The sequence below is a fragment of the Nothoprocta perdicaria genome, unplaced genomic scaffold (genome assembly GCF_003342845.1).
Source record: "Nothoprocta perdicaria isolate Ctin4 unplaced genomic scaffold, notPer1 scaffold_33, whole genome shotgun sequence".
NCBI classification, from domain to species: Eukaryota; Metazoa; Chordata; class Aves; order Tinamiformes; family Tinamidae; genus Nothoprocta; species Nothoprocta perdicaria.
Genome location: NW_020455566.1, coordinates 2,579,364 through 2,601,142, shown reverse-complemented (window position 1 = coordinate 2,601,142; position 21,779 = coordinate 2,579,364). Strand labels below are relative to the sequence as shown.

The window sequence follows — 21,779 nt, the reverse complement described above, 5'->3', positions numbered from 1 at the left end:
CATGGCCATGGCCATTGCCCCATGACCATTGACCATGGCCATGGCCATTGCCCCATGACCATTGACCATGGCCATGGCCATTGCCCCATGACCATCGACCATTTTTCCTATTTCAGGTCCTACAAAACATTCCGTTTTATGGGCGTTTTTTGATGCAAATGTCAACAAGCCTCAGACTTCCCTCTTTTGAGGCCATGAGAAAGGAACTTGCCCCATAACTGCAGAGGGAAGTGCCCCAGGGAAGCGCGAGCACAGAAGACAGGGCAGCAGTTCCCCCACACACTGCTTCACGTGCTATTTTCAAGGCAATTGACGTGCAAAAAGCCCCAGGTAAAAGTATTTACAGGAAATGAGTTCAGCTTTAGCTTCTAAACAGCTAAACTGAGTTTCAAGCTAGGCAGGAGTTGAGGGCCCAAGCGTTGACAGAAGACAATTTTATAAAAAGCCAAAAAAAACCCACAAATAACAAAGTTGAAGGCGCAATTTTCAGAAAGAAAAGCTGCTCCCCTGCCAGCAGGGGCTCTGCAGAGCACCACGAAGCAGTTAGTGTAGCTAATACACGGCCAGGGAGCTGCATCTCTGCCTGCAGGCTCTGCACACAGAGGCCCAGGATGGTTGAGGTTGGAAGGGACCTCTAGGGATCACCCAGTGCAACATCCCTGCTCCCACATGGACACTTGGAGCTCATGGCACAGGTTGCATCCAGGTGAGTTTGGAAGACCTCTGAAGGGGGGAAAAAAATACATCTACTGCAAGTGCAGCAGAAGCACCCCAAACTACCCATCCTCAAGCCATTAAAAAAGTGCCAAACAAAACCCTAAAAAAGTCATAAAAAGATGAAAGGGTGGAGAGGGGGTGAGAGTATAGGACCAAGTAAGTAAATAACTAAGATGCAAGCAATTCTAGGGACACGTTGAGGTGGTAAGAGGGCACAGCAGTGCCAGGGGTGCTGTTTTACCCTCCGGGTTGAGAAGTCCTTGCAATCCTTGGCCCTTCTTCGCAAAGGGGCTTCAGGACAAGGCTGGCAAACATTTGCCCTGCTCAGCTTGCAGAGCAGCAGGGAAGAAAGTGGTCCTTGCACCAACACTCGCACCGACATCATAAAAATAGTTCCCTTGAGGTTGGCACGGGCACAGCCACCAGATGGCTTCAGAACCTCAGACCTATACAGAAACCTCACTTCCCATATGCAAAATGACAAGTTTGCTGCAATCGCAGCCAGCGTTAGGCATGCAGCCCTGATGCCCCAGTCACTCCTTTTTTTCCTTCAGTGTTTTTTCAGTAGTCAGTATTTCAGGTCACAGAAAGCTAATTTTAACATCCATGAGAAGCAAGGATTATTTGGCATTTGCTAGACCCGGGCACAGCTCATTCAATTCCCATTAATCATAACGGATGCCCTTCTACGTTGCCTCACACACACACATAAATCTGCTGTTGAGGGGCGAACAAGAGATTGCAGCAGCTCCAAATAAAAACAGGATAGTAACCAAAAGACGTAGGAGCTGAGCTATACGCTCCATTCTGGCTCCCTTTTAAGGCTAAACCAGAGCATCTTTGTGCTCTGGTGGGTGAAGGAAGGTCCTCAGCTTAAAAAACATCTGTGCAGGTGGCTCTGTCACCTAAGGAAGTCACCCTGAGCACCCGGTGGGGACACACCAGTGCCTGGGGGCAATGGGACGGTACCAGCAGCTCCTCAGCTGACAGTTCCACGGAACTGTTTCACATCCTGTTTTATAGCCCGCTGTGTCAAAATAAACCTCGCATACCAAGCTGCTCACACCAGCCTAAGTCGGCAGCGAGGCTGAGTCACTAATAGCTGCAAGAGCTGCCCAAATTATCTGCCCTTACTAAAAAGGCTCCCAAAGCCATGTGAACCCTAAGTACAGCCTGGCCTGTCTGTGCACACCCTGTCTTAGTCCCTAGCAGAAAATTAACACCCCAAGTGATTTTAATCAAGGAAACTCCTCGCTCTTTATTCAGGCACTGCCTTTTGGCTCAAGCGACTCACGGCGGCTTCTTCTATAATAACCCCACAGAAGGCATTTAAAAATAAAGCAGAAATTGGCTGCACAGCCACGGCTCGTTTGAGAAGGGGGCTGGGGAAAAATAGATGCTTTCAGAGGCAGGAAGGAGCACGCTTGGCCATTCAGTGCCTAATGAAATAATCTCAGGGCAAGCGATTGTTTGGCTTGCAGGCTCCCTGCCTGCCAGCCTCTCAGCCAAAGCCCAGCTGCACGGGAGCAACGTGCCCCTTCTGCCCATTAAAACGCTGCTACGTGTGGTGAACTAGAGCTCTGTGCAGCCCTTTTCCCTCCCATTGGAAGGGGATGTGGGAAATTCGGCACAGCGGGATGATCCCAGCGAGGCGACATTCCTGGCTTTTCATCCAGGCTATCGCCACTACTTGGAAATTTCTCATCGAGGCTTTTTGTTCCTCCCCAGAGCCAAGGGAGGAAATAGCCAAGAATCCAATGGCTTCCTCCGACTTGCTGTTTCCTTATTCTGGAAAGGGATTGCTTCATGACTGACCGAAATTCATTCCATTCATAGAAAAGCTATGACAAAACGCATGTTACAAAAGAGCTTCCTCTGCTCTTGACTGTAGACGGTCTGTTCTGGTTACTCGAGGGGAGCGAGGTAGGGTCTGCGAGTGAGTTAATGGGACAATGAAACTCTCAATACCAAAATTTGGCGATATCTTTAAGTTATCAACGCAAGTCAATCAATGCTGAGCGTGCCTTGCTTTGTGAGCAAGCGCCACAAGCATCTGCTGGGGCTAAGAGCATTTAGGACAAAGGCACAAAACCCAACATACCAGGTCTGTAAGATGTGCAAAGGAGAGAGACCAATTGATGGGGTTTTAGTCTCCAAGCACCCTGCACAGTCTCATAAGCAGCGCTTCATCCTTCACCTCCAAGGACCAAGCTTCAAGTCAGTCACGCACAGCCTCAAACCATAAAATAAAAGGTAAGATCAATGGTAACTCAATTTGAACCAGGGCTGCTGGGGTGTTAGCAGCCTGCAGCATTGCAGGCGAGTGCTGAAACCAAACAGCTGTGCTGTACAGCACCCTGCTTCAGCATATAATTCCTTTAAGGCTTCCTTAGGGGGAAAAAAAAGCCATTTACTATACAGGGAATGTGGTAGCAGGCACTTGTATGCAGTTCTGGGCTGACAGTGCAGGAACTGAGGTTCTCTTGCTCTCATAATGGACATATGGGCAAACACACATGGAAGCAATCCATGTCATGATATTCCTCGGAAGCTTCTACACAGGTAGCCAGGAAATAAACCTGACCTAGAAAGAGAGGCATGGCAAACACCAACACTCCTATGTCCATATCAGCATCAATAGAGCACTGAATTTAAGTTATTTCATTGCCTTTTGAAATTATTTATTCACTGCCTTCCAACACTGCTTGATTTATTGAGCTATGTAGCAGTAATTAATCTCCTGAAGTAGTAGTAACATATGAAGGAGTCTCATCTTCTGGGCCATGCTCTGCCTCTTGAATATTTCTAGCCAGCAATGAAGTACTTCAGCTATTTTGGTTACCAAAAAGGACTTGACATTAGCAATGATAGGACATATTCTAGCCAAAAAGGCATGCGTTTTCAAAAATAGACGTAAGCATTTTAGCAAGCCGCTCCAAAAGGCAGAATTTAGCACAGGTAAATCCAGCTTTGCAACCAGAGAGGAAACTTTGTTCCGAAACAGATTCTGTTTAAAGTTCAGTCTTTTTCTGTCCTAGATTTCCCAAATAGTGATTACTTCATGTGTCCCAGGATCAACCTGAAGGAGACTCAAGTTATTCTCGATTCTCTAGTTGGTTCTGATAGCCTACTTATGTTTGACAGATGAATTACCTTGAAACTGCAGCAGTATCTTCTGAAGATGCTGGCACAAAAGTTCCTGAATGCATCTGATGCCTTATATAATTTATCTGGCAGTTACTATAGGAACAAATTTCTATTAAAGCAGCAACTATGGTTTAGGAATTGCCTGGTATTTTGGGCCTTTAATTTACATCCTTTTCTCTCTTCTGGTGCAGCAGAGCACTATGGCTCTCCACAACAGATAGGGAATAGCCAGTGTAACTGGCATACACAGACAGCAATATTAATGCAGAGCGTGTGCCAAGATGCCCTCTGCTCCGTGGATTATCTTTATTATCCATTTCTGTCAGGTGCAGAGCCACGCATCTGTGTACGTGACTCAGAGCTCTGCATATCTTCCTTTAAGGGAGATCCAATAACGCCTGATATCAAGAGCAAACTCCTTCCAGAGTAAGTTGCAATTTGAAAAGCTGATTTCTTTTCCTAGGTTTTCAGCTTGAACAGGTGCTGTAATAACAACCTACCTACTTCCAGCAGTTGAATGGAGGGCTGTGCTCCCCATCACACTGAGCTGCCTGTCCTAATGCTGTTGAAGACCCACCAAGATTCCTCAGATGAAGATCACTCTAAAGGTGAAAACAAGTCTCCTGGACAAGGTTTATTCATGTGAGCATTTACACACACAAGATTAATGCTGCTTTACTGCACTAGGAAGTGCTCCTTTCAGTCCTGGCTTTAGGACAGCAGAGCAGTACAAAAGGAGGAGATAAGAGCAGAGCAGTCTTTAGGGTAACTGCAGAATACTGTTACAGCAGTAACAATTAAAACAAACATACATATATGCATGCATCCCCTCTGGAAAGTTTCCATTACACAAAATAGAACTTTCTCCATTGCAAGATTTTACTGTGGTAAACGGAAAAGCTTTAGTCCTACAACTTTGATTTTTGATGCTTACTGCAGGCAATGACCATACATTGCTGCATCCACTGCTTGCCTTTCCAAAATGCTCATTTCTTCACGTGCAGTTAACAAGCAGTTATTTGAAAGCTGCTTTACATTCTTTTACAGAGATGGATGTTCAACTGTGGTTCAATACTCTTCTCTGGTGATGGAGTTGTGACAGAAGAGATTGTTTCATATAAAACATGCTGCTAATAGTCAAACTAGCTTGGCTGGACCAAACCAATTCTGAGCAGCTCCATTTTCCTGGGGGCAATTCCCCTTCTGCTCCATTTACTCTATCTTCAAGCTTCTTACCCTGCTCTTCCAGCTCCAGGCCAGCAGCTTCCCATCCCATCCAATAATTAATCACCTCCTAACTGGTTTTCCCAAAGCTCTACACCCTCCTACAGAAAGGAGCACTTTAATTACATCAGGGTTTGCTTTACGTTAAGCAAAAGGTAGTTTTCCATCCAACCATTAGAGTTATATATAAAAAAAGGGTTGATTTCAGCACAGGACCCACAGTTCTCACAAGACACAAGGGAGGAAAGGAAGAGTCAGACAAACCAGGGGGAGCATGGGGCAACCTTAAATTGATGCACAGACAGAGCAGTCATCGCTGGGTACTCCCTGCGGAGGGACCTGCAGTTCCAACGTCAGCAAAACTGGATCCAAGGAGCCTGTTGGGTAATAGGACTGGAAGAGCGGAGGGGAAGAGTTTGGGAGAAGGAGAGAATCAAATAGAACAGCTGTACATTATACAAATTCAGCGCAGCATTTCAGAGTCACAAATACAGAGAAGAATCCACTTGTAACTGTTACTTGACCCAGGCCATTTGCTATTCATTGGACTCAACACAAGCCATTTGCCATTCAGTGGACACCATCTAAATACCTACATCCAATTTACACAGATTACAAGGTTTTCCTGCCATATCAGTTCAGTTTCATTCCAGTTCAGCTTCTGACACCGCTGCAATACAATTCGCCTGCCTGACAGCCACCCTGTCCAACACCCACAAGCCACAACAGCAACACCAGCGCCCTGCGAAGGCCCTTTGGCCTTTGTTATTTTGGCTAGAAACTTTGCAATGCAAAGAGGAAGAAGCAAACCAGAGCCCTCGCCCAGCTTCCTCCACACCAGGACTGCAGCCGCCACGCGCTGTTTACCACTGCGGAAGCGGAACCCACCTCGAGAGCTCTTCCCCACGGTCTGTCTTTCCTGCCTCCTACCCGACCAAAACAACTGAAATCAGGGGCATTAAGAGCTGCCTGCAGAACCCCAGGGGCAGCCATCCAGCTCACTTTTGGAGGTCTCATTAGGCTTGCTCTTTTTAGCTATGTTTGTACTCTAAATGAAGAGACACAGAGAGCACCTGAAGCCATTAACGGCTCAGGAGAAAAGCCTAGGAAAGAGCTACGTGCTCTCTCCAAGGTATCCGAATCCAGGACAGAAGAGGGAACAACAGTATTTGCACCACGACACTCACCAAGGTCCCGAGAGGCCAGTGACCAACAGCAGGGCATGCTAGCAGTGTCACACTGCCGTCCCTAACGGGACACACCAACACCAGCAGCACTTCCCAAGCAAGGATTCTGGAGAAATTTGTATTTCCCACTCTGTCGTCCTTGGGGAGACACAAGCTGGATTAGGAAACTATTTCTATACCGGGCCTGATAAAAGCGAGTGCTAACAAGACCACAAAACGAGAACACCTGCACTCTAAAAAAAAGTGTAGAAAGGGACCGAGAAGGTCAGTTTATCAACACAGTGTGGCCAGCAAGATAAGGTTCATTCTGGCCATCCCAGAGAGCAAGACCTGAACAGCAGGCAGTATCAGAGAAGGGACGTTCCTGACACTTACACTGTCACCCCAATGCCAAGGATTTCTGCAAAGGAATGAAGTCAGATGGGTACACGCTAGGACTGCGGTTGACGCCAACAGGTACCGTAATCTCGGTTAGTTCTGTATATAGAAATGGAGAAAAAAAAATACAGTAATGAAACCCAGCAAGTAGTTAGGTCATTGGGAACAGGCATAATGGAAGTGTGGGTGGCATCTGAACAGTCTCTGCTTATGTGTCATGCTAGCTTTGAAAAGCTTAGATCAAGCAGCAAGAAAAACCCACAAAATTCACTAACTTGAGCATAAAAATGGATAGTCAAAAGCCAGTGTTTCTTGATAGGTGCCACACAAGGTGCTGGGTTCTTCCTCTTCGGCTCTGCTGCAGCTCACACAAAGATGCTCAGGAAGTTGAGCTAAACCAGCTGAAAAAGGAGCTGGTAGAAGAAACTGCACCACAAACCCTCCCAATAGCACTTACCAAGAGCCACCAGGTTTCAGCAGTGACCTTGGCGACTTACTATTTACACAACTCATCTGCAGCACCAACTGCTACAGTTAGCAAACAAGAGCATGAAAACCCTGTTGTAGTTTTGAGCAGACAGCAACAGTTTGCATTCAAAAAGTTTAACTTTTCCAAGAACTACAACACTAGATTGGCACATTTCTATGGCCAAGAACTCCATATATTCCTCAGGAATCAAAGTTCACAGTTCCATTAGCAAAGCAGATGGATATTTTGCCAGATTTCCAGCTATAACCCTGCACAATAGAGGACTACTCTTTAAGACTGACTTAAGGGGTATTCCAGCTATAAGTAGCTTTCAGCTTTGCTGGCAAATCACCGAATCAGACTTTGTGCACATTAATAACTGGAATATCATGCTTCCAGAATGCACAATACACAGGATATAAAAGTCACATTAAAACAAGAGCTGCATTCAGGATTTGTTTCCATACTGTGTACCTTAATTCACGTGACAAGAGACAGTTGGTTTTGTCCTTAACTCTTGCATAAGGGACAAGGGAGCAGAGATTGAGAGGCGAGAGGGCAGCCCGCTCCCCACTATTCACAATACAGAGCCTCCGGGTTGGCAAAGCCAGGCATAAAACACCCATCCCAACTGTGCCATTTCCATAGGCCAAAAGGTTGTTACTATGGGGTTTTTTTTTCACGTTAGCGTATGAAAACCAGCAATAAAGAGAACTTCTCCTTCAGCTGGGTTGAAGGTTGGTTCTTAATGATATCATTTCTAAGGATGCTCGGCAGTGCTCTCTGCAGTTTTTAGAGGTCATACCGAGACGCCCAAGTCATGTACTCGGAGAAAGACAGAGAAAGACTTTCCCAGCCAAGTTCAGTTATTGTGGTTATTGGGAAACCAGCCTGGAGCCCAGGCCTCCAAATACTTGGAATAACTCATTAAAATAGGATGCTGAGGAGACACGGAGGAGCCTTAACCCTTTGCTAAGGGAAGGCAGAGCATTTCACAGCAAATATCCCTGCTCTGTAGGCACCTTAACTGATTCATTTCCTCTCCTAAGAGTCAAGCACCAGATCTGCCTTCCTCTCACCCCTCTTCTCCCCCACTTTTTACGGGCAGTGGGAATCACAACAAGCCTTGAGCCCCGGGAAGTGGAAGAGAAGCCCAGGAGGGAGCGACAAGAGGAATCCCTAGGGATCCAGGTCTGGATTTCCTCCCTGTGTCGCCCTTTGCTCCCAACACCCCCAAGCCCCAGGATCCAAGACGCCGCTATCCCGCCGCACGGTGAGGATCGGGCTCCCGGCGGGAATGTCCCCCGGGATTCCACAGCAGCGGCTCCTCGCGCTCCCCTTCCCCACGGCACTGCCTGGGGAGCCGCAGGAGCTGTCCCGGGGTTCAGAGGCCTCACCGGGGCTCCGGGCAGCTCCACGCCCACGAGCGGTTCCACGGGCACACGCTGGATGCTGCGGCAGGGGAAAAAAACCCGTTTTGGCTGAAAACTTATTAAAAAAAAAATCAATGAAAATCCCCCCTGGCTGCCTATGGAGGGGGCTGGGAGCCCCCCCCGCGCTGCGGCAGCCGCTCTGCGAGGCGAGACCGGACCGGCACCGCCGGAACCGGGGCGCTACCGGGACACCCCCCACCGCGGCGACCGTTAACGGCCGCTAAGGCGTGCGGGCGGGCCCGGCGCGGGCGCCGGTACCTTTGGCCTGGCAGTCGGCGCAGAACTTGTTCTCCTCCTCGGCCAGCAGGCTGCCCAGCACGGCCTGGTAGCGGTCCACGTCGCGCACCGACTTGCCCGTCATGGCGCGGCCGCCGCGGCGCCCCCGGCCCCGCCGAGCGCCTCACGCAGCGCGGGCTCCGGGCAGCCGCCGCCGCCGCTTCCTATTTCCGGCCGCCGGGGGGGCGGGGGGAAAAGGGGCGGGGCGCCGCGGGGAGGAGCCAATGGGGAGGGGTGGGGCGTGGTCAAGAGGACCACGCCCACTCCGCCTCTCCTCTCCATTCAGGCGCGGCGGCGGGGGAGGGAATGAATGAATGGGCGGGGTCACGTGACGGGCAGGGCTGGGGGAAGCGGTGGGGAGGGGCGGGAGAGGGGGTGGGGAAGGGTTGGGGCAGGGGGCGATCAATGATAGGATGGGGGGCGTGGAACAGGCTATGGGGTGGGACAGGCTATGGGGTGGGACAGGCTATGGGGTGGTGGTGATGGGGTGGAACAGGCTATGGGGTGGGACAGGCTATGGGGTGGGACAGGCTATGGGGTGGTGGTGATGGGGTGGAACAGGCTATGGGGTGGGACAGTCTATGGGGTGGGCCACACTATGGGGTGTGACAGGCTATGGGGTGGTGGTGATGGGGTGGGACAGGCTATGGGGGGGACAGGCTATGGGGTAGAATAGGCTATGGGGTGGGCCACGCTATGGGGTGTGACAGGCTATGGGGGGGACAGGCTATCGGGGGGACAGGCTATGGGGTGGTGGTGATGGGGTGGGACAGGCTAKGGGGGRGTWGGTGATGGGGTGGTGGGAGTGGGGCAGACAATGGGATGGGGGACAAGCAGATTAAAGGGGGCTGTGCGGTGGGGGCAGGCTATGGCATGGGGGGCAGGTTACTGGCTATGGGGTAGGCTCTAGGATGGGGGAGCTGAGTAGTGGGGCAGCACCCAGAGGAGGAAGAGGAGGGTCCCTCCCCCCCCAGCCTTCCATGCTGCCCCTTCCTCAGATCTCTGAGCTCCTCCATGGGGCACGGCCAGGCCCCTGTCAGCACCGGACCATGGGGTGCTGGAGCCCCGGTAGCAACATCCCCCTGATAACCACTGGCGTCGAGGGGGGGCACTGACCTGGGCAAAAGTCCTGGTGGGACCAGTAAAAGCAACAGAGCCAGGGGGAGAAGGCCTGAGGGGCAAAGCAGGGAGTTTAATAAAAAGCTTCCATCAACTGAGCAACAGCACGAAAAGGGGGAAGAAGGACCCGGTAACCCCCATTTGGGGACTAAAGGGGACAATTCTCCTTCCCTGGCCAGCCCATTTCACAGCCCCTCGTGCCGGGCGCCAAGTGAGCAGCATCCCGGCATTCCCAAATAGCTGTGGGCTCCTGCGGGAGGGGGGCCGGGAGGGGGGCCCGGGGACCAGCCCACCTTGCCCTGGCCTCGGGTTGCTCCATATTAATGAGCCTGGCCCCTTCCTCCTCCTCCTCCTCCTCCCGGGCAGGCTGTGGGGCGGCAGTTGGGGCCGCCGCACACCTGAGCGCGGCGGCTCGCGGCACCCTCGCCATGGCCCGTTCCAAGCTCTCCTTCCTCCTCCTCCTCCTCCTCCCGGGCAGGCTGTGGGGCGGCAGTTGGGGCCGCCGCACACCTGAGCGCGGCGGCTCGCGGCACCCTCGCCATGGCCCGTTCCAAGCTCTCCTTCCTCCTCCTCCTCCTCCTCCAGGCCGCGGGGCTCAGCCTGGCCCAGCTCGTAAGTGCTGCGCTCCCCCTAGACCCAGCCCTTCGACCCTCAGCCTCTCCCATTGTTTTCCCACGCTTTCTGCTCGCTTTTCCCTGACCGGGGGGCTCTATCCGCTGTTCCTGCTCGCTCCGTGGCAGCTCTTGTGCTCCTGTCCCATGGGAATCACGCGGTGGCTCCGGAGCTGCGGGAGGGCTCGTGCCCGGGATGCCCGGTGCTTGATCCCTTGCCGGGGGGACCTAGCGCAGCGGAGGGGACACGAGCCGGGGTCCCGGCGGGCTCCCCAGCGCAGGAGGACAAGAACGAGAGCGAGCAGCATTGCAGGGAGCTGCTGCGTTCCCCAGTGCCACCCCAAGGCAAGGGGGGCATCGCCCCTCTGCCACCCCACCCGCCACGAGAGGGGCCATCACCGTCCTCCTTCCCAAACCAATGTTTTAGAGCAGGAACCCTTGTCTGGGGACATCTCCCATCGTGGAAGAGTGGCTGGAGCTGCATCAGCGGCCTGGGGAGGGTCCCAGGGCCCCTCTCCGTGCCCAGCCGGCCCCAGGGGCTCCCGGAACAAAGCCCCCTTTGGAGCAGGCCGGGCTGCACAAAGGTGCTATTCACGGGTGCTGCCGCGCGCCCTGCCAGGCAGGGAGGGGGTCCAAGGTGCGGGCAGCCCTCGTCTGCCCCAGCTCCGCTTTAAAATAAATAAAACAGGATCAGAGGAGCCCTAGACACTGCCCATCTTTCTGGGATTTGGCTTCCAAGAACGCCAGGGAGCCGGTCTGCGGGAGCACTTTTCCCTGCAAATACTCCCTTAGAATAACAGAGCTTTATTTGCAAAGCGCCGGCCGGGGAGCCGCGCGAAACCTCGGAGCGGGGCCCGGCTGCTGCAGGCGCCGCCTAAATGGCGCTTTTGTGCGGGCCGAGGAGCGGAGCGGCCGGCGCGGGCGACGGGCAGCGCTGCAGCGCGGAGCCGGGGCCGGGACGTGGTCCTGATCCGCTGCCAGTGCCCGCATCCCGATGGAAAGCACTGCGTGGGGCAGCCCCCCGGCCGTGGCACAGCTGCTGTCGCCCTGCTGGGATCCCAACTTGTTGGGAAGCCGGGTGTTGATAAACGTGCAGGGGGATCCCAGGTTTCTCCATCCGCACCCTTGCCGGGGGCTTTGGAAGCGCACGGGCTGCCAAGGGCCACGGGGTGGGGAAGCAGGAGGGCTCACCTGGCACCCAGAGGAGCTCATCCCGCTCCCACATCCCTGGGATGGGCACCAAGCGGCTGAGCACCCCCTCCTGACCCCCCTGTGCTCCCCCTGCAGCGAGGGCCACCAGGAGAGCCCGGCCCGCGCGGGCCCCCCGGTCCGCCTGGAGTGCCCGGAGCTGATGGCATTGACGTGAGTGCGGAGCCGGCAGGAGGGAGGAAAGGAAGGAGGGAGGGAGGGAGGGGGCCTGGGGCACAAAGAGGGACATTGTGTCCGGGCTGCTGCCGGCAGCGGCTCTGGGCGGCCCCTCATCCAGGTTTGCAGAGGGACAGAGCCTCCAAAGACACCGAGGAGGCTCCGGCTGCGCTGCCAGGGCAGCCAGCGGGATCCTGCAGCCTGAGCCTCCCAAAACCTTGGAAAACGGGCTCTGAGCTGCCTGTGGAGGGGCAAAGCGGCAGGGAGCGTGTGGCACACGGGGCACAGGGTCCCCTGGCCGGCCAGGCGGGGAGGAGGGTGCTGGGGAGGCGGCCTGGAGGTTTTGGGGGGGCGGTTCGCACACAGTGGGGGTCTGTGCACCGGCAGAAAGGGCCTTTCAGTGCCCCAGGCTCCTCCCTGGCCCCACTGTTATTTTAGTGCTATTTATACCCCAAAGCCGCAGGCTTCCCGCGACCGCACGGATGCACGCGCCGGTCCCGGTCCCGGCCTGGCCTCCGGGCTGGGGGGATCCTGCATCTCCCGGCACCTTTGGGAGGGCATGGGAGGACACAGAGCTGCCTTTGAGCACCCAGCTGTGCCCAGAGGGTGAAAATCGCCTGTTTTTAACCTTGCTCTCCCTCCACAGGGTGACAAAGGCTCGCCCGGAGCCGCCGGGCCCCCGGTGAGTAGCCGGGTCCCCTCCCTGCTTGTGCCACCTCAGCACGGGGACAAACTTCGTTTTCACCCGGCCTCTCTTCCAGGGTGCCAAGGGGGATCCCGGAGCGCCCGGTCCGGACGGGCCCGCGGGGAAGCCGGGCATCGACGTGAGTGCACCGCGGCCCCGGCACGCGGGAGCTGCTGCCCCTGGCGGGTGCCCTGCCCGCTGCTGGGCACCCCCAGCCCTGCCTGGAGCCGTGGCAGCCGCGACCCGCGCGCGCCGGGCGGCTCCGCTGCAGCGGGCACGGAGGGGCCGAGTGCCGCCCGCTGCGGTGCCCAAGCCCGGGCTGAACCCCTGCCACATTTTCTGCCACATTTTCTGCCACATTTTCTGCCACAAAGTGCCGAAATCCCTCCCCGACGGAGCTCGAAGCACCTCTGCTTTTGCAGCGAGATGTGCAGGCAGTGCTGGGTGTCCCCGTTGTCCCCGTCCCTGTCCCACGTGGGGCAAGATCTGCCCTAGACACCCCAAGCACGAACCAAACCCGCCCGTCCTGCACCTAAAAATACACCCGAGGGCCAAGCAGGGCCGAGGGGAGCTGGAGCGCACGCGGTGTCGCCGGCTCTGCAGGACAGACCCATGGACATGACATCCCCGCTTGAAACCCGGCAGGGTGGCGAAGGCAGAGGGAAATGCTGGGAAATGCTGGGAAGAGGAATGAGGGGAAGGCTGGGCAGTAGCCTCTGGCATCTCTCCTCTTGCAGGGCCTGACGGGAGCAAAAGGGGAACCGGGGCCCATTGGCGGGCCGGGAGTTAAAGTAAGTGCTGGGGAGCACGGGCAGCGCGGACACGGCTTCGCTGTCACCGTGCCCGTCCCATCTACCCCGCTGCAGCGTGTGGCACTGCGGGTGTCCCCAGCGCTCGGGGACATCGGGGAGCCCAGGGGCTCTGCAATGGGCATTGCCGGCCGAGTGCTCCCGGTCGCCTCCTGACTCTCCCCTTCCATCCCGACAGGGCCAGCCTGGACTCCCAGGGCCGCCGGGGCTCCCCGTGAGTATCTGCCTGCCCCACGGGTGACGGTGGCACGGGCAGCTCTGCACAGGGCAGAGGGTCTAGGGATGAAGGAGGTGGGCTCACGGTGTCTCCTTTCCTCTTGCAGGGCCCCTCGCTGCCAGGACCCCCCGTAAGTGCTGCTGGGGCTGGGGTGACCACCCAGGACCCCCCGCTGGGTCACACTTGTGCCGGGTGCCCCCTGCGCGCGGCGGGCGCCGAAGGTCCCGCAGAGAGGGGCTGGCTTGGGGGCTGGCCAGGCTCGGATGCTCCCACATCCCTCTTCTTCCGCAGGGGCTTCCAGGCCAGGTCGGACTGCCGGGGGAGATCGGAGCGCCGGGACCCAAGGTGAGGGCAGCGCCCGTGGGGCAGGTACCGGCCCCTCACCCGGCCTTGGGGCTGGGGACACCTAGGGCCACCGCCGCTAACTCTCCTTGGGGCTCCTCTTCCCCAGGGTGACCCTGGACCCGACGGCCCACGGGGTCCCCCAGGGCCCCCCGGGAAACCTGTGAGTATCCCTGCTGCCCGAGCGGGGCTCCGGACATCCCGGAGCTCCGGGGCTCATCCCCATCCTCCGGCAGCCGGGGCTGCACTGCTCGGCTGCAGGGTCGGGACCCGAGCGCCTCGCTGTCCTTCCAGGGTCCTCCCGGACACATCCAGGGGCTGGAAGGCAGCGCTGACTTCTTGGTAAGAGCTGCCCTTACCGTGTGCCGGCCCCGTAAGTGGCTCTGCAGGCATCGTTCCCGGTGGGAATATTGGAGCGGGCTCCCGTTGCCGGCAGCAGGGCCAGGGCATGGCTTCCCTGCAGTTTTGGGGCACTTCCCAGCTAAAACGGGCATCTCTTTTTTTCCCACCAGTGTCCGACCAACTGCCCGCCGGGTCCCAAGGGTCCCCAAGGACTGCAGGGGCTGAAGGTAACGCTGTGCGGAGCTGGCATGTGCCGGGGACGGGCATGGCGCCCGCGTGGGTGCTGCTTGGCCTGCGATGCTCCGGGGAGCTCACGCTGTCCCCCATCTCCCGCAGGGACACAGGGGCCGTCCCGGTGCCCTCGGCGAGCCCGGCAGGCAGGGCCGGCAGGTGAGTGAGGGACCCGCGTCCGCACCGGCCACGGATGGGGCTGGGGGCAGGGGGGGCTCTATGTGGAGCAGGGGTGATGTGGAGAGGAAGAAGAGGGACGGAGAGGCTGGAGAAAGGGGAGGGAAGCGGCTGGGAGGAGGAGGATGGGGTTGACCTTCCCTAGAAGGGGTCTTTCCTGGAGGATGGGGCTCCCCAAATGGGAGACCTCTCCCCAAGTCCCTTTGGGTGCAGGTGACGGGGTCCTGCGCAGAGCCAGCCGTGGGGCAGTGACCCCATGGCAGAGGCTCCCCTGCGCTCACCTCTCCTCTCTGCCTCCTTCCCAGGGCCCCAAGGGCGACGTCGGCGCCTCCGGAGAGCAAGGCATCCCGGGCCCTCCGGTAACGTGGTTAATCCCATCGCTGCCGGTGCCCCCGGGTGCCACCCTGCTCCTGGGCACTGCCTACTGGCCCCAGCACGGAGCCTTCGCCCCATCCCTCCTCCTCCTCCTCCTCCTGACTCGTGCTGGGGCAGCAGGAGCACGTGCGGTGGCCGGGGCACCTCGGAGCAGCCCCTGCCGGCTCCAGCCCCGGTGTCCCGCTGAGCCGGGGGCCCCCCACGCGCCGCCCGCGGCCTCGCGGAGGGGATTAAGCTGCTTGAGCTCGCCGAGCGCTTTGAAGACGGAGCAATTAAGGGGCTGAGCCCTCCGGGTCGGGAAGGAGCCAAATCCCTTTGAAGGCGGCGGCGTGGCGGGAGCTGCAGCCCGCACGGCTGCTCTCACAGAGCCGGGGTGCAGAGAGGGGCCTCCCCATGCACGGCGGGGCTGCAGTGCCCCGTGCTTGGCCAAAACCCCAACGTCGGCGTCTGTTTTAATTGCTCTCTCCTGCCGGGCTGCTTTGGGGGAGAAACCCCCAAACCGCGGGGTTTCCGGCTAAGCCTGTTTGTGCTTCGCTCCCTGCAGGGACCGCAGGGCCCGAGGGGCTACCCCGGCGTGGCGGGACCCAAGGGCGAGACGGTAAGTGGGGCCGGGGTGGCAGGGACGTGGCCCCACGGCTCGGCCGTCCCCACGGGGAGCAGGGCTGGGGGCTCCCGTGGAGCGCCCGCCTTCCCCGTGCTCTTCCTTGCAGGGTCCCGCCGGCTACAAAGGGATGGTCGGGAGCGTCGGAGCCGCAGGGCGGCCGGTGAGTGACGCGGCTCGCGGCGGGCGCTGCGGCTCGGCCCCGGGGCCGCCGCTCAGCCCCGCTCCGTGTCCTCCCGCAGGGCAGGGAAGGCCCCAAGGGACCTCCCGGGGAGCCGGGCGAGAAGGGAGAGCTGGTAGGTGCCGCGCTGCATCCCGCGGGTGCCTGGTCTGCCGGTGCTGGGCGTCCCCTCGAGCCCAGGGACACCCGATGGACAGTCAAATAACGCTGCTGTCCCCGGGTATAGGGTGGCCGCGGCATCCGGGGTCCCCAAGGAGACATCGGTCCCAAAGGGGAGAACGTGAGTACGGCCCTGGCCAGGCTGCGGATCCCGCGCCGGGGGAGGGATGGGGGCTCCTCATCCAGCACGGACGGGTTTTCCGGCGCTCCTGCCACCCGGCAAGGTTGTGACCACTTGCACTGGCTATCCCTCCTTCCGCAGGGTCTCCCGGGCATCGACGGCAAGGACGGCACGCCGGGAATCCCGGGTGTGAAGGTGAGGCTGCTCCCTGCGCGGGGCTTTGCCGGAGGTAAAGGGGACACCAAGGGAAAACATTGTCCCTGCTGTCCCCTCTGTGGGTGGCACTTGGCTGTCCCCAGGAGGACAGGCATCTTCCCTCATCCAGGAGCACCTTGTGCTGTGCACTAAGGCTGTGTCCTTCCCTTGCAGGGCAGCGCGGGGCAGGCAGGACGCCCGGGGCCTCCGGGCCACCGGGGACAAGCCGTGAGTATGGCACACAGGACCCCTCCGTGTCCCCGTCCCCGGGACGTGCCGGCCCCCGCCGCGTGCTGCGCCGCGTGGTGACGCTCCTGGTGTTTCCGCAGGGCTTGCCCGGCCAGCCGGGGAGCAAAGGTGGCCCCGGAGACAAGGTGGGTCTGGCGAGAGCCCCCGGGGACCCGCTCGCTGCCCCTCCGTGCTCCCGGTCACCCCCGACTCTCCCTTGCAGGGGGAACCTGGGCCTCGAGGGCAGCCAGGAGTCACCGGAGCCCCCGGGCAACTTGTAAGTAAAGAGTCCGGTTTAGGAACCATCCGGTTCCTAATGGGAGCTTCTGGTGCTGCTCCTGGCAGCCCCGCAAAGCCTCCTTCCAGCCAGCGCGGCATTGGTTTTCTCTCTCTTTCTGCTGTTTTTTCCCCATTTGCTGTCAAATAAAGGCCAGAATTGGCAGCTTTCCCCCCTCTCCGCCCCCTGCTCCGTGGGACAGGGGATGTGCTCGGCGGAGCCGCTCGGCAGCGGGCACAAACCTGAGCGTGTCGGGCCTGCGAGGAGCCCTCGCGGGGCACGGGCTGCACCCAGGCAGCTGCCTATGGCGGGGCACGAGCTAAGGGCCTCCGCGGTGGCTCCCGTGTGGCTCCCAGGGCCTCCGCGGCGGCTCCCATGTGGTCCCTTCATGGGGCTCGTCCCCCCGGCACATCCCAGGCCTCTGGCTGCTCCCCCTTCGCTGATCCCACAGGACCCGTGGCCGCTGATCCCACGGGATGCTGCTCAGACCGCAGCATCTCCTGCCACCCTGGGGTGGCGGCAGAAGTGGGGACACAACAAGTGGCCTTGGGGAGGTGACAGGGGCTGTCCCAACGATGCCATCTCCCCCAAGCCAGCGGGATGGATGATGCTCGGGCAAAATGCAAAGGAATCAGTTGCTCGTTTGCTGTCCCGTGGGGAATAACTCCCTGCTGGGGACTCTTTCGCCCGTAGGGTGAGCCAGGACCTCGGGGCGAGCGAGGACCGCAGGGCGTCCCCGGGCCGAAGGTGAGTGCGGGGAGCGCGGGGCGCGCGGCCGCGTGGGGACCGTCCCCGAGCGCATCCCCCCTTGTGCCTGCAGGGCGACCGGGGCGAGCGGGGCCTCGTGGGCCCCCCCGGGGAGCAGGGCAGAGCGGTGAGTACCAGAGGGCCCCCCGCCGTGCCCGGCCCCACCAGTGACCCCTTTGATCAGCGGTGGGTTCAGCCGCCAGCCCCGGCCCCCTGGGCGCCGCTGAGGGATTAGCCACAGCGGGGCAAATAGTGCTGGGATTAGCGGGGCCGGGGGGGCCTGAAGCCCGGCTGGGGGTGGGAATTCCTCCCGGATACCCAGCAGGGAGACCGATCCGCTCTCCCTGCGTGGGAGCAGCCCCCAAGTGAGCCGCATGGGACAGCGCGGGAGCGTGGCCACCAGCGTCGCGGGCAGCCCCGGCGGTGTCGGCACAGCTTCCCTGTCCATCCCTGGGAATTCTGCATGGAGTAGTCACGGGCAGTCCTCGGCACGACGGCATCAATGCAGGGGCCCCGCGGAAGCCTCTCCTTGCTCTTTTACAAGAGCATCAGTGCAGCTGGAGAGCTGGTTCCCGCCTGCAGCTGCTCTTCATTCACCTTAACTCTCTCTCCTGCCTGTTACTTGCATTTCCAGGGTGCTAAAGGGGAGCAGGGGCCTCCAGGAATCCCGGGACCCCAAGGCTTGCCGGGAGTCAAAGGAGACAAGGTGCTCACCCTGCGGCGCTCAGCGGCAGCGGGGCTGGTTAGGGAGATCAGATGGGAGAAGCTCTTCAAAGGTTCCTGCAAGAATAAAACAAATCTCTGCAGAAGCCTTTGCCATGGCGGGACAGGTGGCAGCTGCAGCCTCGGTGTTATAGGGATGCAGGGGGTGCCAGTGGGTGCCCTGGCCATGGATATGAGAGGGGCAGGTGGATGCGAGAGCTGGGGACAGTGTTGGGCACAGTGGGAGGGATGGGTGATGGAGACAAGGGGACAGCGCGGGGACCCGGGCTGAGTCGCTCGCAGCGATTCTCCCAGCGCAACGGATCTGCTGTGGATCTCGCTGCAGGGTCCTACGTGTGCCCGGCCTGGGGCTGCAGGGAACGGGGCCCTCGGAGCGGGATGAGCCGGGATCTGTGCCAGTGCAGAGGCCGGGGGCACTGGGAGAGCAGCCGGGCAGGCGGGAGATGCCCAGGCCTGGGGGCAGCCCCAGGGGAGCTTTTACCACATGGGATTTGGTGCCTGTCACATCCTCCTGGTGGCACCAGGAGCCCTGTGAGAATCCCTGTGCCCAGCGTGCCCGGCTCCACGCGGATCCCCATCCCTTGCTTGCTCCCGCTCTCACCGCAGTCTCTCCTGGTCTCTCCTGCAGGGCTCCCCAGGGAAAACCGGTCCCAAGGGCAGCATTGTGAGTATTGGTCTCCCTGCTGCGGGCGGCCTGGGAGGAGCAGGGCTGGGCCGGGTATTTTGTGGGTCTGGCACCCGCAGCTGTGCCGCCCAGGGTGACTCAGGGAGCTCGCAGGGGCATCAGCTGCCAACGGGGCAGCCCCAGGCTCTGCTTTGTGGCATGGGCAGCTCTGCAATAAAACATGTCCAGGGCATTTCCCCTTCCATGGGAAAGCTGCTTTTCCTTTCCCCAAAAAGCAAAGCGCCCGCTCTCCTAGGAGCCCTAGCAGAGTATGAGGGGACAGGAGTGCCAGGCTCGGGGACGATGCCCGTGTCCCTGCAGGAGCCATCGAGCCAGAGGGCCCTGGGCAGGGGGCACTCGCCTCCCGCCTGCATTTGCTCCCAAGCGCCTGTGTTTCTCCAAGCAGCTGAGCGGAGGTGCCGGGGGCCTTCATCCCGGAGCAGGGAGCTGGGACAAGGACCAGGCCTGTGTGTCCCAGCCCTGCGTGTCCCCGGGGCTGCCCGGGCCGGCTCAGCCACCAAGCAGAGCTAAAACACAGCGTGTTTTAGGAGGGATTAGGGAGTTCCCATCGCGCCGAGACGACGGGTGCGGGGCAAGCTTCACAGCTCTCGTTTTTCCCGCAGGGAGACCCGGGCGTCCACGGCCTCTCGGGGGTGAAGGGCGAGAAGGTTGGTGCCCCCCGTGCACGCCAGCGCTGTGGCGGTGATGGGCGCTGCAGAGGGGGCTCCTGCACCGCGTGCGGGGGGTGACAGCGGGGCCACGCGCGTCCCCGGCACCACTGCTCTGCCCCTGCCCCTTGCCATGCTGGAGCTGCCCCTCGTCCCGGCGTTCGTCGATCTGGGCTCTTTCCTGGTCACATATCCTCTATCTTCTGTCCCCAGGGAGAATCGGGAGAGCCAGGGCCAAAGGGACAGGTGAGTGATGGTGGCTTTGGGATCCCCTGAGGACCAGGGCGTTTATCCCAACCTGGAGCTCCCTTCCTGCCCTGCCCACTCCCCACGAGCGGCCCCTTGGGTGAGCTCGCTCCGTCTCTCCTCCCTTTGCAGCAAGGCATCCGCGGCGAGCTCGGCTTCCCCGGCCCCACGGGCGACGCGGGCGCCCCGGGCGCCAGGGGCTACCCGGGCCCGCCCGGCCCGCGAGGACTTGTCGGGGAGCGCGGCGTGCCCGGCATGCCCGGCGAGCGCGGCGCAGCCGTGAGTGACCCCCCCGCGGCCCCCCGTGCCCGCATGGGGCTCTCGGGGAGCTTCCTCGGAGCCTTCCTCACCCGCTGCTACCCTGGGTGCTTGCAGCCATCAGCATGCATCCCCACGCGCTGCCCGGGGGGGATTTTTCCCTAACAGCCCCATTTTGGGGGTGCACGAGGAGCTGCGGGGGGTTACATGGGCCGCAGCGGGGCTGGGGACATGGGGTTAGGGTGCTCGTCCCCGTGCTGGCCGGCCAAAGGGCTGGTGCCAGGCGGGCTCCCGGGAGCGGGGAGCACCCTGAGCACCCGTCCCCGCTCCCAGGGCCGCGACGCGGGTGACCAGCACATCGTGGACGTGGTGCTGAAGATGCTGCAAGGTGAGGAGCCGGGCGCGCGGGGTCGGCGCCGGGCGCGCGGGTGCCATCGCACGTCCCCACGCCCGGCGCGCGCGTCCCTTACAGAGCAGCTGGCCGAGGTGGCGGTGAGCGCCAAGCGCGCGGCGCTGGGCGGCGCGGGGGCCATGGGGCCGCCCGGGCCCCCCGGCCCCCCGGGACCTCCGGGCGAGCAGGGACCGCACGGACCCATGGGGCCCCGCGGCGTCCCGGGCATCCTGGGCGCCGCCGGGCAGATCGGCAACACGGGACCTAAAGGTAGGAGATCCTGGAAAGGAGGGCGCTTGTGGGCAAGATCCCAGGGCGGGGAGCAAAATCTGCCCAAACCCGGCTGATTTGGTGACCTGTTGAGCTTTTCCCATTTGGGGTGCGTTTGGTCAAATGGAGAGGTAAAATTTGGTCAAATGGAGAGGTAAAATTTGGTCAAATGGAGAGGTGGCACTTGCTTTCGAGGGCTCCCTGCAGCCCGCGCGGCCGTTCCTGTGCTCCGTGCGGCTGTAACCCGTCCTCGTGCCCTCCCTTCTCGCGCAGGGAAGCGTGGGGAGAAGGGCGAGCGTGGCGAAACCGGCCGGGGCCACCCAGGAATGCCGGGCCCGCCGGGCATCCCAGGTAAGGTGCATCCCGCGGTGGTGACGGCGGCTCCGGCGCAGGATGCCCGCCGCCCACGGCCGCGCTCTCGCTGCAGGCCTCCCCGGCATCCCCGGGCACGCGCTGGACGGCAAGGCGGGCGAGCGGGGCCCGCCGGGCGCCCCCGGCGAGGCGGGACGGCCGGGATCGCCGGGGCCCGCTGGCATCCCCGGCTTCTGCGAGCCGGCCGCGTGCCTGGGCGCCTCGGCGTACGCGTCGGCGCGCCTCGCCGAGCCGGGCGCCCTCAAGGGACCCGCGTACTGAGGAGGCGCCGCCGCAGCGGGACCGGCCACGCGACACCCCCGGCCAGGGGCCGCCGTCTTGTCACTGGGGCCAAAAACACCAAAAAACTGCAAATCTTGGGACTGAGCGGGTCGGGGAGCCCCTGCCCCATCCCGCGCTCCCGGCGGCGTTTGGCCAGCGGGAGCCCCAAAGGAGGGAAAAAGGAGCAGCGGGAATTCAGTGGGGTCCAGCAGAGCCCCCCGACTATTTGGTTCACGAGGAAGACGACGACTTCGGCCCCATTGCAGTCCCCTTCAGTGGGGCCCCTCCTTTATCCCCTGTGCTCCCCTTGCCC

General features: G+C 60.1%; 2 protein-coding genes across 2 annotated transcripts in view; one reads left to right on the top strand and one right to left on the bottom strand.

The window, feature by feature from the left end:
• Positions 1 to 8,916, bottom strand: part of SMAP2 (small ArfGAP2) — a 17,530-nt gene extending 8,614 nt beyond the window's left edge. Inside the window, exon 1 of the mRNA XM_026043308.1 lies at positions 8,814 to 8,916. Coding sequence (XP_025899093.1) covers positions 8,814 to 8,916 — 103 coding nt within the window. The remainder of the gene's footprint in view (positions 1 to 8,813) is intronic.
• A 1,574-nt stretch (positions 8,917 to 10,490) lies between these two features.
• On the top strand, positions 10,491 to 21,466 carry LOC112950858 (collagen alpha-2(IX) chain). The gene is made up of 32 exons (XM_026043491.1): positions 10,491 to 10,562; positions 11,849 to 11,923; positions 12,573 to 12,608; positions 12,688 to 12,750; positions 13,349 to 13,402; positions 13,599 to 13,634; positions 13,744 to 13,767; positions 13,929 to 13,982; positions 14,089 to 14,142; positions 14,274 to 14,321; positions 14,492 to 14,548; positions 14,658 to 14,711; positions 15,035 to 15,088; positions 15,649 to 15,702; positions 15,815 to 15,868; positions 15,948 to 16,001; positions 16,113 to 16,166; positions 16,308 to 16,361; positions 16,536 to 16,589; positions 16,691 to 16,735; positions 16,813 to 16,866; positions 17,560 to 17,613; positions 17,687 to 17,740; positions 18,248 to 18,319; positions 18,965 to 19,000; positions 19,624 to 19,668; positions 19,882 to 19,914; positions 20,047 to 20,193; positions 20,506 to 20,560; positions 20,645 to 20,833; positions 21,107 to 21,184; positions 21,261 to 21,466. Exons 1-32 carry the CDS (start codon positions 10,491 to 10,493, stop codon positions 21,464 to 21,466), a joined length of 2,073 nt encoding a protein of 690 aa, XP_025899276.1.
• The last annotated feature ends 313 nt before the right edge of the window (positions 21,467 to 21,779 follow it).